Source organism: Girardinichthys multiradiatus, chromosome 12 (genome assembly GCF_021462225.1).
Source record: "Girardinichthys multiradiatus isolate DD_20200921_A chromosome 12, DD_fGirMul_XY1, whole genome shotgun sequence".
NCBI classification, from domain to species: Eukaryota; Metazoa; Chordata; class Actinopteri; order Cyprinodontiformes; family Goodeidae; genus Girardinichthys; species Girardinichthys multiradiatus.
In genome coordinates this window covers 22,923,564-22,939,571 of record NC_061805.1, presented here as the reverse complement: position 1 = coordinate 22,939,571, position 16,008 = coordinate 22,923,564, and the positions used below count along the sequence as shown (strand labels likewise).

Sequence of the window (16,008 nt, the reverse complement as noted above, 5' to 3'; positions counted from 1 at the left end):
CGAGAGCGATGGACGAGTTGAAAAATCTGAACTTTTTCCTAAATTCGCATCGCGTCAACCAATCAGGGACTGGATGTGGCTGTGACGTAGGGTGAAAGACCGCAGCGGAGAAGAAGCGTTTGTCAGTGAAGATGGAGGACCAGATCATAGTGGCGGTGTGCGGCAAGCCAGAGTTGTATGATTCAACTAATTACTTTTGCCGAGACAAGTACAAAAAGGACCTGGCCTGGTTATGTTTAGGCACAAATATCTTATATTTAGGAGATGTGGACATTAAAAATCGGCTGTTTTTTTACTGAGCTGAGATTTATTTACTCACCGAAGACAGATGGACAGGCGTTCAGCAGCGGGGATATAGTGCCGGTAGTTGGTGTCCCAGAGGCCGATTCGTCTCCCAACGCAGGACAGCAGATCTTCGAACTGGGTCCTGGATAGACGGAAGTACTGCTGAAATCGACCGTCATCCAGACGTAGCTCCTGGAGTAGGTGGTGGTAATCTCCGAACTGTTCCCATCCCTGAAGAATCTGGTGAACCCAGGGACGTTGAGGTCGGCGGCGTTTTTCGGCTCTCCAGTGGTAAAACACCGTAATTAGGTCCGTGAAATCCATGTCGGCCATGTTCAGTTGAAACCAGCAAGCAGCAGATGGAAGCTCCTCCAACTTGATGACGCGGCGAAGCGTTGCCACTTGTTGCCAAATGCCAACGCAAAGTTCACGCGGAATGTCAAGCAGGCAAAAGCACACAAATGAGGCAAAATATCCGCAGAATCCGCGTTCGGTGTGAACGCACCATAAGAGACTCAACAGGGTTAGATGCCAAATAGGCGTGCGCCCAGCGCACAGCAGGTCCCCTTAGCAAGGTTACAATATAGGTAATTTTGGAGGCAGTGGTAGGAAAAAGAGAGGGGGAACGACTGAATGCTAACTAAGTCAGGCTCACGGATCCCAGAAGAGAGGGTTGAGGACGTTGGAGGATTCTTTATTTGAACTGGAAGAGTTGGAGAAGCAGGTGAGAGTTTGGTTAGCATTTCACTTAGAGCATGAACCATAGTTCTGTGAGATGGGAGTCTGTAGTCTTTTGTTGTTGCAGTAGCTGTTGGAGCATGGTTTCATTAGTTTGTAAACATCCTTTAATGGAAGTCTGTTCATCATCTGAATTGTTCTTTGACATGTTAGGTGGCTGGAACATAATATTATGAATCACTAAAGTAGTCGAAGTAGAACAAACCAGAGGATGAAAACAGACTCAAAACACAGGATGTAGACGGTAAGTGAATTTTTTCTTAGTGTAGGCTTGCCCAGGATAAAAGGTTGGTGTTGTCCAGGAACGAGGGGAGGAGGACGGAATCCAGGAATCCAAGGTGAGAATGCTGATGGTGAGTATATTTACAATGCAGTCCTTAGGTGAGTATTTACAAGGTACAGGGAGGCAGGCAGGTAGGTAGCCGGGCAGGTAGGCAGACAGGCAGTCCACATAACTGAGGTTATGTTCCAGCAAACCAACCAGGAGGAGAGGAGCTGAGATCCTACACACATATGCTTCAAAAAATGGACAGGACTGAATGTTTTGCACAAAATGCCCTACATTTCTTCATGCTTAGATGTTCAGATGTGTTTCAATATGCCAGCAGAAAGATTCACTCCACTTATTTTACAAGTTTATATAACATGCCCTTCAGTTATGTTTTAGCCCCACCTGTATAAACTGTTGTGTTTTGGATTAAGGGAGTATAAGTCAGCAGGCCTTCTGAAGTCTCTATCTCCAGTTTGATGCACTTGATTTAGAGGCACAGAAACCTATCAACCTGCATTCTCTCACACACAAACACACAGAAGCACACATAATATGTTGTGAAATGGAGGTGATGACACAGCCCAGAAATCCAACTCAGCCATCTGCTGTAAACTTCTTTGGGGTCGTATTCATGAAGGCATGACTGGAAGGCATTTCCCTCTGGAAAAGTGAAAACAGCACAGAAAGTGATGTATTTTTTAACCTTAGGTCAAAGAAAGAAGAGCAGGTAGGCATTAAAATTGACTCAGTGGGGAATAAAATAAAGCTGTTAATAGAAATAGACATGTGAAACATATCTACAGGAAAGCAGATGGACTAAAGCAGAAAACAGATGGGCTGGGAAGGATTTTCTTCTCTTCTCTGGTAAAAATCTAGAATTTGTCATACTTTGTTGATATTTCAATTAGGGCACTGAAATAATTTTCTGCAGTCGAGTGTCTCTGACTTCCCTAATAGAAACCAACGTCACGACTGTTCAAAAACAGGGCACAGGGGAAATAAAGGAAAAAATATGTGCTTCCAGGCAAAGAATATCCCAGATTGGAAATAAAACATGATTTATTTCGCTGATAGAATTGTTTCACAAAGTAACATAGGCTATGCTGACAATATACAGCACCTTACCAAGGCACTCTTGAACGTTTTTACATGGTGTCACAGTAGAGCCACAACCTTTACAATTTTTTATTTAGCACTTAATCTTAACTGGAAGGAAAATAAAACTTGGTTTTTCAACCAAAACATGTATTTATTTTTTTTACAAAAAAGCCCTGAAAATTGTAGCGTGTATTAGGCCATTTAACTCTGATAACCTTAAACAAATTCCAGTGCAAGCATTCTAATTCAGAAGTCACCTAAATATTACAGTCCCAATCTAAATCCAACTGTGCTGTGAGGGCCTCAAAGGTTTGTTGGAGAACATTCGTTAACAAACAGCTTCATGAAGACCAAGGAGCAAGTAACTTCACAGTTATGTTTGAAGACATATTCAAGTTTGTGGTTGTAAACCTTCAGAAAATCCAAGAGGTATGAATATTTTGCAAGCACTGTACAATGTGAAATGATTCCAAAGCAAATATGGCAACAGCAGATTGAATCCGGTAGCATTACGCACATGAAGCCATGGAGGTAAGGAAAGAAAGTTCCGATTGTTTTCAGAAAAGTCTGCACTTCCACACTGAATGGGATCAGAATAATATAATCTGGAATTATAAAGGTTATTTCAGCAGAAAAATGTGCGCCTCGTTCTGTGCATTTATTCAAGCTTTTCACCTTGTTTAATGGACAGTCCGTTTTTGTCTCTTTGTTTAAATCAAACGTGACCAAACACATTTTCCACATAATGACCCCACCTCTCTCACTGAGCTTCAGCATCTCAGTTGTTAAAATCTATTAGATTTGGATATAAAAAACAGTAAAAGTGTATTCGATTGTGTAAATATGTCAACATACAGTCAGTTTGCAACAACGATTGGAATCTATTGTACAGCTCTAATGGGCACACAGTTGTTCAGGTTCATTTTGCTGTTTATTTTGGACTATATTGCTGCGTGAATGGTGCCATTTCTTTAGTTATTTCTATTTTGAAAATTTAAGGTTTACAATCTGTTGCTTATATATAATAATAATAATGTTATGAAGAGTTTGTTCACAGCACAAAGCTGGTTTGTGGTTGAGCAAAAAAAGATTGAGACTCAGCTTTTTTTTGTCTCTACGAATGTTTTCTTTGTTTGGATGCGATGTGACACTGAGATTTCATCTTTGTAGCCTGTGGGGGAACACTCTCCTGCTTTGGTCCACTAGGTCTGTTCATCAGAAAAGGACGACATTTCCACTCCGTTGGCGTTGTGGTTCAGCATGCTAAGAATAAGCATCATTCAATTCACTGACTCCTCCTGTAGGGAGAGTGGATTTTATGCTTCTGCATTTATCAGGGGTGGTTAGCTTTTATAGTGCCTCTGGTTATGGTTTCAAGGTTTGTCTTAGCGTTTAGTGCACTGATACGGATGTGTGGGGGAGGTGTTATAAAACCCAGTTGGATTTGGTGAAATGGTGTTGCATACAGCCACAAGCATGCTGGCTGCGACAGAAAAATTAGGACACTTGATTTATTGATTTTGGGGAATATTCTGTAATAATAAAAAAATTCTATTTATGGTTGCGCAATAAATCTTTCAGAATAACTTGGTTTAGTTAGATATCTTTGGGTGATTTAGTGTCCTTAATATACAGTGCCTTGCAAAAGCCTGCACGCTCAGTTTGGCTGGAGAACAAATGTGAACATCATTTTTCAAGTCATTTATCAACCCTTCCACTGTAGCTCTGGCTGTACCTTTCATCCTGGCTTCCCTTTGGTTTAGTTTCTCCTAATTTTACCTTTGGCCTGTTTCCCTCTCTTGGCTGCCACCACCATGTTTCATGGTTGGCATAGGATTTTTAGGGTGATGCGCAGTGCTAATGACTGATGTGGGCTAATACATCCGACAACAGAACATTTAGATTTTTTCGCTTGCTGCTTCGGCGTCCTTCAACTTGAACTTCAAGAATACTGCGAGAGAAAAAAAAATGGCGGATTCGCTGGATTGATTAGCCGGAAGCCCATGACCATCTTTAGAAGTTGAAGAGAATGAAACGTAATAGAAAATGGAAAAATCTGACCAGACTCACCAAATATGACCCAAAAAGCATCTAAATATATCAGGATCTGGAGTGACTAAATTTAAATTTTCTAGACTTTCAGCTAAAAAAGTGGATTTTGCATGATATGTCCCCTTTAAAATTATTTTATTTGCTCCTTTTCGGGTGCCCTCCATAGCCTTGCCCCATCCTAGGTTTTTGAACTGCTGCAGCCTTATACACAACCTGCTCTCTTAGTTCAGCAAATCAGCTGCTCCTAGCTGTACCTCAGACTGAGCGTAAACTTAGAGGAGATTGTGCTTTTATTCTAGCAGCTGCCAAATTGTGGAATGATCTCCCCTTGGAAATTAGACAGGTGTCTTCTCTTTCGCTTCTGAAAACCCATCATTTTACCCTGGTATTTGACACCCCGTAAGATGTAAGATATAAACCAGCGTCTTCAAATATACATTTTCAGTATAACATAACATTTTAGGTAAATATAGTTTTGATTATGTTTTTTCACGTTAAGAAGTTGTCATTCTGGTGTCTGGACACAAATAAAAAAGTATGCCTGCATCCGAGCAAGCAGCAAAACCTTTGCAAACATGCAACCTTACAACACACATTTTTCAAAGCTTCTCCCATGCTGCTCTGCTGGCAGACTCTCTGAGCAGATACCAGGCCTTTGATGGCCTACTGGGCTTATCCAGGCAGCCTGGTCAAAACTACTGTGTGTGTGTTGTGTGTGCATGTGGTTAAATCCACCTTGGCCACAGTTTGGCTTTCCATCTCACCAGTGTGACAGCACTGAAAAGAGCCTCTGTTTTGGGGCCAGCCTCATCCCACATTAATCAACGACGCTGCAAGGACAAGCAGGAGGGACTTGGAGGCATGGAAGGGGAGACAGGAGGGGGAGAAAGAAGGACCAGTGAAGGCACCAGCCCAAACCAGCACCATCCTATATTGTTTTCTGCTTCGATGCCTTTCCCACCAAGTTATTTCTTTATTTTTAACTCTTTGTTGAGTTTCTACTGTGTTTTTGCTTTAGAACATGAGCAAGGTTTTCTATTTGATGGCTTTCAATCTTTATATGCCCTATCCAGTTTACTGTGTACCAGAAATATACCTTTAAAAACCTTGACGGCATGATGCAGCCGTTTTGTTCAGTTCTCCGCATCATTTAACTCCCTTTTTACCTCTATCTCTTCTACCCTGTACCCCCGACCCTCCCCTTCTTGCAAAGCACTGTTACCTTTCTCTCTCTGTCGCTCCCATCACTGTACTATCTTTCCTTCTGTTGCCTTCTCCCTCTGTCACTCTCTTGCTGCGCTGCCATAATAAACGCTCCATCCAGCTGGGTTGATATATGAATAGAGTCAGTTTCATCGCCTGTTGCCCGGTGAAGCAGCAGGGGTCGGTGGGGTGGTGCTAAGACTCCCAGGTGTTGGGGCCTGGACTTGACACTGGTGTACTTGAAATGATTTGTGTACACAGAAGTGGTTATTGTTGTTGGAAAAATGCTTTCACCTGTTTTTTGCTCTAGAACCTAATCGATCAAGATGGTATACCTGTAAGAACACAATAAGGGGCTGAATAATAAGTAACTTTACACTAAAAATGACTCATTACATGAGTTACAGTTTGGAAAGTGTCTCTCAAACAGAGGAAATTAAGGACTTTAATGAATGAGGCTCATCAAGATTTTTTAAACAGTCACAAACACCTTAGTTTCCAGTGCTAGTCTAAAATGTGATAACATAAATTTATCTTTCCACTCCTCAGAAACTGGTTACAGAGCAATGGACTGTGACTATTAATCTCCCATGGAAATGTGATCTGTTTTTAGATTGCACCAGCTCTCCCAGGACAGGTGGGAACTTGTGCACTTGACCTTTATGGATGGATAGAGTTTTTGCAGGTGGAAAAATGTGTTGCAGAACACCACATTTGCTGGGGCTCAACCCAGCTGCAAAGAGTAGGTCAACCACCTATAAATGAATCAGCAAGCAAGGAGTAAAGCAGTGGACATTTGGACTCTAAGAACCAAGTCATAGTCATGAATTAGTCAGACTGTTATTTTGGAAGGGGTTATACAGGGAAGAGACTCCAGGAAACGTGCAGCACAGTCCATTAAACATAAAGTTTTTGTGTTTTTAGTTAGATGATAGACACGATGCCGGCTCAGAAAAAAAACAAAACGCTGCATTACATACAAAATAAACATTTACCAAATTTTACTTTATTTCATCTCTGTTTCATCTTTTTGGTTTAGGTCCTCATAAGCTACATGGATTTATTTGGTAGTTTTTCAGCTGCTGCAATAAAAAAAATCCAGCTCAGCACAATTGTGACTTGCTTTAAATATAAATATGCAGAACAAAATTTAAAAATTTAATTGCAACCAAAAAACCTAATTCCTAGACAAAAGAAAAATAAGGGCAGCTGAAAAAGCTGCTGCACAGGTTTAGTACATCAAACTTGCAAAGGCAGAAAGGGTTTGAGCTCACTGATCAGTTTTCAGCTTTATTGTGCAAATTTCATTTGAGACTAACGTTTGGACACCCTCTGTTTCTTCATCAGAGACACAAAGTCACCTCTAGAGACTTGACTTAACTCGCTGCTCAAAGACTTGAGACTTGACTTCGACTTTCATCTCAAAGACTCAAGATTTGAGTTGGACTCGGGAAGAAAGACTTAGGATTTGACTTGGACTTGGGAAAAATCCACACAGACATGGGATCAGAACCTCACTTTGAATTCTGAACCAATTCTAATTTTCCTGGTGGGCATGTTTTGGCTACACATTGTGTTTGTCTAATGAATTAGCATATAGCCAATGGAAAACACAAATGAGCAGTTTAATTAATTAATTAATCTAAATGCATTATACCTCAAGCCAAGGTTACTGTACATTCAACCTGCTAAGATACAGTAACAGTGTGTTCTTACTGCGGCACGCGACAGAGCTTTCATTATACTGAATAACCCTTCTATCTTCGTAGCAACCAGTAGGGTTGACAGCTTAACAATGTTTGTCTGCTAAATGGTTTAGAAAATGCTACAATTCCTTCAACCATTTCAAACATTGAATTGCTTTATGTTTAAAAACATACGGTGGAGTGTGACAGGTTTATTCATTTTTGGCTGTCACTCTTTAAAACACTGAATATTGCTTTTGACAAAGCTGAGGCCATGCACGGGTGCACTAGGGTGTTGTTTCTCCACACATGCCAACTCGACAGGAGATTGGAGCCTTATGCATATCTGCGGCAGCGGGGGTGGGAGTGTCTTCTTCTGCTCAGACGGCAGGAACAGATTAGTGACAGCCGGCCAGGCCCAGCAGACAGAGGTCACTGCAACAGTGGAATCATCTGAGGCGATGGAAGTTGTGGGAAAGCTTGGAGTGATATGTTAGTGTTTGTCAGAAAAGAAGGGAGTGCTTATATTGCGTAGATGCCAGAAGCTGCTGATGTTGCACTCAGATTCAGTGGCTACACCTGACCTTCAGCTACTCATGTCTACTCTGATTTGCCCTATCTATGTACAATTACAGTCTCTCCTGTCTTATAACAATATACGTATGTCTTGCGTTGCTATATTATCCTACTTTAATTTCTGCAGAAGCAGAAGGAATGAGAGTTTGAGCTATGCCCTGAATGCCGCTGTTGCTTCTGTGTTTATTGTAAAAGGTCACTTCTAATTTTCTCTGCCAAATCAGCCTCAAAAATTCCTTTGGCAAGCATTTCCAGCATTGCGCTAGAGTTTGTTTGTGTGAGTGTGTGACCTTTTTAGTGGGCAGATGATAGCCGTTTCCGCCGAGACAGGAATAGAAAACAAAATGACCTGTTTTGAGACCAGAAAGGGTGGTGTAAGCAGTTTGCAGCCTTGGTGAGCCACGCTTCCCCCCAGACTTTTGTCAAGTGGCATGGAGAAAGTGAGGACCTTTTATTAGAACAAAATAGAGAGAGAGATACAGGGGAAAAATGACGATCTATTCTAAACTCTGCATATCATTTTTTTCCTCCCATTTGTGTGTGTCTGGCCCCCGGTCATTAGCCAGGGTAAGAGAGCGTCCTGAGACATGCTGGGCAACACAAGCTATCCCATGGTGGGATGATAGTGACCTTTCATCCATGTCTGATTATGTGCCATGCTCTGCCAGTTGCGCTGGAAAAAATGGAAAAAAAAACAAATCAAGAAAAACATGTCTTAATTCAAAGGGATCATCGACTAGACTGTAGTTTTCGGGCCTTAGAAAATGACTGAAAACAGATTTGGAAACGCGAGTCATTTAACAGAGTTTAATAAAAAATGATACTGGTACTAACATCTAACAACTACAGAGACTTTGATACCATTACTTTGGAGTTCCAATAAAATCCTTATATTTAATTAATATTTGATTAATTTACAAAGAACAAAAGGTTACAGAGGGAAAGTCGAACATCCCTATATATAAAGATATATGTACAAATATATATATGTACATGTATATCTATATATATCTATATTTCTATCTCTCTATCTCTCTCTCTCTATGTACATATATATATATATATATATATATATCAGAATCAGAATCAGCTTTATTGCCAAGTTCGTACATACAAACAAGGAATTTGCCTCCGGTACACTTTGCTCTTTTGTTCTGTTTTTGCATTACAGAATATACAAATTTACAATATATATATATATATATATATATATATATATATATATATATATATGCACCAGGATGTCATCCAAAGGTTAATAGTTTACATCAGATTTAAATGAGTACGCTGCTATAAGACAACTTTTTTTTTATCAAGACATCCACCTTACTTTAACACTTCAACATATTTTTTTTACCACTGTCTTTGAAAGCATTTGTCAAGATCTTTACATTCAACTGGCTGCCAAGACCCTATAAATTTTTTGTCATGGCAGTTTCTCTTATTGACATGACACAGGGCACAATTTTGACCCACTCTTGACCTTTCCAATGTTTCTTGTCCCCAGATGGACTCCTTGGAGGCTCTGGGAGAGGAGATCAGCGGGATGGCCCGGTGTCCGTACGATGCCAAGCACGCCAATGTTGCACTGTTTGCTGGTAAGACTAAACATTTATGTGCAAGTCAAGCATTCAGACATTAAAACAATAAATCCTGTTGATGTGCTATAAAAAACTAGTTAGGTGTAAGGAGATCTGGCAATATTAAATCGGCAAAATGTCTTGTCAAAGTGAAGTCTGAGAGCTAGCCAGGTGCTGTCTGGATGTCACTTTGTCTGGTGATGTAACTGAGGGCCCCTAATATGACGGTGAGGGCTATGAGCTCATGAGGGCTATGACCAAATTTGTCCACCACTTTCAAATCGCTTGCCTGACTGTGTTTAGGGTACATTGTAAAAAAACCGGGGCTGCACGGTGGCGCAGTTGGTAGCACTGTTGCCTTGCAGCAAGAAGGTCCTGGGTTCGATTCCCGACCAGGGGTCTTTCTGCATGGAGTTTGCATGTTCTCCCCGTGCATGCGTGGGTTCTCACCGGGTACTCCGGCTTCCTCCCACAGTCCAAATACATGCCTGTTAGGTTAATTGGTAGCTCTAAATTGCCCTTAGGTGTATGAATGAGTGTGTGCATGGTTGTTTGTGTGTTGCCCTGCGATGGACTGGCGACCTGTCCAGGGTGTACCCCGCCTCTTGCCCATAGACTGCTGGAGATAGGCACCAGCTACCCCGTGACCCACTATGGAATAAGCGGTATAAAATGACTGACTGACTGTAAAAAAACCTGAAAGAGAAGGACAAGGTATGAAGGATTTGTAAGAAGTTGATTACGGTGCTAGTGTTTTTTGTGAGTTTGCACTACTGTTGTTTCTATTATGTGATTTAAAATCGATCAGTTTGGATTTGTGAAACTTTTACTGTATAAATTCAAATATCTCAAAGTTCAAATCTTGCCTCTTGGCTTTTTCGTGAACTCTATATCGTGTGTGGTCTTGTTACGTAAACTGGATGTATCATTACACACCTACCAGTCACAGAATAAGAGGCAAAAACATTAATCCAAATTTCCATCTATCTACAGCTACTGCTCCCTTAAACCATCATGAGCTAAATGGGAAAGTTGAGCGAATTTGAGTGACAGATTATTCGCGGCCGTATTTAATATTGTCCATAATACCCTGTGGTTTATTCTAATGGCAGCATTCTGACAACATCTGGTAAAGCAAAGCCAGTGTGTGTAACATTCATCAGGGGATAGTCATCAAACTTGCTGTTCCCTTTGATTTGCTTCTGGAATTTGTTCCTTATTAGAGTCCTTGGAAATGCATCAGCAGTGCTATGGTAACAGAAAAAATTATGTGCCTCTGGCTTTTCTGTTATTCATTTTGTTTCTCATTTGGTTTCTTTCAATATGGATGTGATTTATAAAAGAAGGAAACCAGAATGAGTCAGCTCTCTTTGTTGGTGGAGTGAGATCCTCATGCTGCTAAAGACATCCAGTCCTCGTTCATATTTATTATGACCTGATTTATGACACTATTGATGAGCTGTCCCTGCCGGTTTTGAGCATATAAAGGGGGGTAGCTGCCAAGCCCGAGCATTTAATGTGTAACAGAGCTACTTGGAAAGAGGCTGGAAGCTCTGAGTAATCAAGTAATCCTCTAACTGCTATCCTTTCAATTATGTCGTTTGAGTTTCCACTGTGGTTACGGCCAAGTCAGGCTGAGGTCATTCTCGTGGCGCATTGTGTTTGGGGTGGCAAATCTGTGTATTTGCATGTGCATGAAAGTGTGTGACTGTGTCTAAAGCTGGATGGGAGTGTAGGGATTCTGCGTTTTTGTTTGAGAGAAATGTGCAACATGTTGAAGTCTGTTTGTTGTTCGTCGAAGAATCCGGTTTTTGTGATTCGCTCATGTTTCAGGTCTCACTCTTGCGCAACATGTTTGTATGTCCATCAGGGCACGAATCCCTTCGTTGCTCAATGCTTTTTATTTTCTCTCTTCTCTTGGCTCTCTCTGTCTTTCTCTCTTTATTGTTCTCCATCTTTCCCCCTCATTGCACTTTCTGCCTCTGCATTCCCCGTCCAGATGGTAAGCTGTACTCAGCCACCGTAACAGACTTCCTAGCGATCGATGCGGTCATCTATCGTAGTCTTGGCGACAGTCCGACTCTTCGCACTGTCAAACATGACTCCAAGTGGCTAAAAGGTGAGTTGAGGACACAAAAACTCAGAAAAAACTGAAAAACAAAACTTGCACCCAAGAGGCAAAACAAACTAGACTTTGGACATGGACAGTTCACCATGTACAGGTCTTTCTCAAAATATTAGCATATTGTGATAAAGTTAATTGTTTTCCATAATGTCATGATGAAAATTTAACATTAATATATTTTAGATTCATTGCACACTAACTGAAATATTTCAGGTCTTTTATTGTCTTAATACGGATGATTTTGGCATACAGCTCATGAAAACCCAAAATTCCTATCTCACAAAATTAACATATCATTAAAAGGGTCTCTAAACGAGCTATGAACCTAATCATCTGAATCAACGAGTTAACTCTAAACACCTGCAAAAGATTCCTGAGGCATTTAAAACTCCCAGCCTGGTTCATCACTCAAAATCCCAATCATGGGTAAGACTGCCGACCTGACAGCTGTCCAGAAGGCCACTATTGACACCCTCAAGCAAGAGGGTAAGACACAGAAAGAAATTTCTGAACGAATAGGCTGTTCCCAGAGTGCTGTATCAAGGCACCTCAGTGGGAAGTCTGTGGGAAGGAAAAAGTGTGGCAGAAAACGGTGCACAACGAGAAGAGGTGACCGGACCCTGAGGAAGATTGTGGAGAAGGGCCGATTCCAGACCTTGGGGGACCTGCGGAAGCAGTGGACTGAGTCTGGAGTAGAAACATCCAGAGCCACCGTGCACAGGCGTGTGCAGGAAATGGGCTACAGGTGCCGCATTCCCCAGGTCAAGCCACTTTTGAACCAGAAACAGCGGCAGAAGCGCCTGACCTGGGCTACAGAGAAGCAGCACTGGACTGTTGCTCAGTGGTCCAAAGTACTTTTTTCGGATGACAGCAAATTCTGCATGTCATTCGGAAATCAAGGTGCCAGAGTCTGGAGGAAGACTGGGGAGAAGGAAATGCCAAAATGCCAGAAGTCCAGTGTCAAGTACCCACAGTCAGTGATGGTCTGGGGTGCCGTGTCAGCTGCTGGTGTTGGTCCACTGTGTTTTATCAAGGGCAGGGTCAATGCAGCTAGCTATCAGGAGATTTTGGAGCACTTCATGCTTCCATCTGCTGAAAAGCTTTATGGAGATGAAGATTTCATTTTTCAGCACGACCTGGCACCTGCTCACAGTGCCAAAACCACTGGTAAATGGTTTACTGACCATGGTATCACTGTGGTCAATTGGCCTGCCAACTCTCCTGACCTGAACCTCATAGAGAATCTGTGGGATATTGTGAAGAGAACGTTGAGAGACTCAAGACCCAACACTCTGAATGAGCTAAAGGCCGCTATCGAAGCATCCTGGGCCTCCATAAGACCTCAGCAGTGCCACAGGCTGATTGCCTCCATGCCACGCCGCATTGAAGCAGTCATTTCTGCAAAAGGATTCCCGACCAAGTATTGAGTGCATAACTGTACATGATTGTTTGAAGGTTGACGTTTTTTGTATTAAAAACACTTTTCTTTTATTGGTCGGATGAAATATGCTAATTTTGTGAGATAGGAATTTTGGGTTTTCATGAGCTGTATGCCAAAATCATCCGTATTATGACAATGAAAGACCTGAAATATTTCAGTTAGTGTGCAATGAATCTAAAATATATGAATGTTAAATTTTTATCATGACATTATGGAAAATAATGAACTTTATCACAATATGCTAATATTTTGAGAAGGACCTGTATATTGTGATTCATGAGTGAATGCAGAATAGGCTTAGGCACGTTTTAAGTGTCGAGATATATCAAGAGAAAGTTACACAGTGTTTCCCCTCTCCAACCCGGTTGCTGCACACTGCCAGACAGCCCCCTCTTCATTTCATGTAATCATTAAATGAAATCAATATTTTATAATATTATAATAGTAATGACATTCTGTCATGCCAGCCAGTATCAAAGTGTTACACTATTATTATATTATGAAACATGATATTATATTTTTCAAAGAGCAGAATGCTAAAAAGGTATATTATTCTACACAAAAGCCCTTGAAAAATACAACATAATTCAGCACATTTGTTCTAGAAATCTTATCTTTACTTATATTTTATTTTAAAGCATTTATTATGGGGATGCGGCACGGCGGTAGAGCGTGCGACCCAAATACGGAGGCCTTAGTTCTCGACACAGCTGTCTTGGATTCAAGTCCCGACCCCCTCAACCTGTGCTGCCTGTCTTCCCCCTCTCTCCACCCCAGTTCCTGTCTGTCTACTTTTGAAAAAAATAACAATATAGGCTACTAGTGCCCAGAAAAATCTTAATTAAAAAAAGCATTTATTTAACTTATGTTTTCTATTTTATATAAAAATTTATCAACATTTTTTATCATTATATTTGAAAAGATGTTGCTGTTGTTTTGAATAAAAACAATTAGATCATGGTTTACATTTTAGTTTTAAATCTTTGTGTAAATGCAGTGAAACTGCAGTGATTTTTCTCAGGCTTCTGATTTCATAAGAATCTCGTACCTGCCTGTCTGACGGTAGATAAGTGCAGAACCACATTTGCAAATACTCCTCACTCTCCTTGAAGCCGATCCATTTTATCATCGTGTTCCAACTGAAATTGTTCTGTCCCCGGGGTGAAACAAGCACCAGTCCAATCTTTCCAAACCCAACATGGAGGCAGTCTTTTCTCGCATGCAAATTGTTTTGACCACATAAAGGATTTCAGATTGAGCATCTCAAGACTGGCAATCGGTGCTTCTCTGCATTATATGACAAATATTCTGTTTGCTGTGAAATATGGTGTCAGAAATATTTTGTCATGACAAAACATCACTTCTTTTCTTTTTTTTTTTTTTTGCTGTCTTGCAGAGCCGTACTTTGTCCAGGCAGTCGATTACGGAGACTTCATCTATTTCTTCTTTCGGGAAATTGCAATGGAGTACAACACAATGGGAAAGGTAAGCAGAGGCCGAGTTCTTCTTCGGTTGTTTGGACTCTAATCAGAGGTGACTTCCTATTTACTGGGTGAATGAGGAAGTGCCTGGGGAAGCTAACAGGAGATGGGTGTATCACACAATAGGAAGGAGGCTTTCAGGAGTTAAGTGGCCAAAATATATTTTAGAAACAACAGACAGGAAACAGGACCTAAAACAGATTGAGAAAAACTAAATCTATTGATGTCTGGAGGACCCATGTTAGAGGCTAAATATATCTCTTCAGTTGCACATCCGCATCCGCTTCATGGTGCTCCTGTTTGACCTCTTGTATCAGTGTTTCCCATGAGAAATTCCACCCAAACGACGCTGAGAAATAACCCGGAGGGTAACAGGAAAAGACTGGTGAAGAAGAAGCAGCAGAGTTTTCTTGGGTATTACACCAGCAGGATGAGAAATTTCTCCTTTAATCATCTCATTTCATTTTTGTATCATACAATGAGAGAGTTTAACGGAGCAGCAGGTAGAAGAGAAGACAAGCATGTACTTCGCAGAATAAATTAAAGGCAATATAAGAGAGAACGGTATGGGAGCAGATCTGAGGCGATGCAAAACACAGAAGTAATGGATTCAGTGCCAGAAACGACAGCCATGTGTTACATAGAGCATGAATACAGATCGAGCCTCTCAATCTGCTGGGTGTTTTGAAAGCAGCGTCAGTGTAATTATGCAAGTGGTGGGAGATCTGATGGAGCAGAGAGCAATTTAACATTCAGTGAATGATATCTCTTCATTATTTCCCTGCAGAATTGACTCCCTGACAATGTAAAGAGTGGCAAGAGTGTGATGTGGCAAACTGATAAATCTGCTGCAGGATATTTGTTTGCTGGAAAAAACCCAAAATGAAACATGTTTCTTCCCATAGATATTAATTTGGAAGTGAAATAATGAGAATGAAAAGCTGGAATAATTCAACTTTCAACTTGACATTTTCTGCGACCACACACTGAAAGAGCCCTGGGAGAGTCTCACTATGCTGTTAATTCTCTCATTCTTATATCTGTATGTTGGACCAGAGTGAAAAAGGAGGATTTTGGTGTGTGCATTTAAAGATCTGGTTTAAATGCATGTTTGCACCCGTTCACACTGTCAATTTCAGGCCCTGGTTGGAGTTATAGCTGTTAAGTATAGTGTGACAACAACTAATTACAACACTGGCAACCAGATCCAACGGCACAGTCATAATTACAGTTTTTGGCTCTTATTTGGGGCTGTATGGTTAAAACTTTCTGTTGCCAGGTGCTGACTCACAAACATATAACACACCAATTTACTGCTCTGTCTAATTAAATATACAGTGATGAAACAGTGGGTTTAGACTTTGCTATCTTCAAAGGATTTTTTGTCAAGGTGGACATCGAGTTCTTTAAGGGTAACAAACACTTAATTTATTTTACAGCATCTTCCTTCAGTCCAAAGACACGACTGGCTCA

General features: G+C 41.0%; 1 protein-coding gene across 4 annotated transcripts in view; it reads left to right on the top strand.

Annotated features, from left to right (window-relative positions):
- Nucleotides 1-16,008, top strand: part of sema6a (sema domain, transmembrane domain (TM), and cytoplasmic domain, (semaphorin) 6A) — a 169,246-nt gene that overhangs the window by 96,449 nt on the left and 56,789 nt on the right. For all 4 annotated transcript variants that reach the window (XM_047381384.1, XM_047381383.1, XM_047381386.1 and 1 more), the window contains exons 7-9: nt 9,416-9,506; nt 11,488-11,607; nt 14,451-14,539. In XM_047381384.1, the coding sequence (XP_047237340.1) occupies nt 9,416-9,506; nt 11,488-11,607; nt 14,451-14,539 (300 nt within the window). The remainder of the gene's footprint in view (nt 1-9,415; nt 9,507-11,487; nt 11,608-14,450; nt 14,540-16,008) is intronic.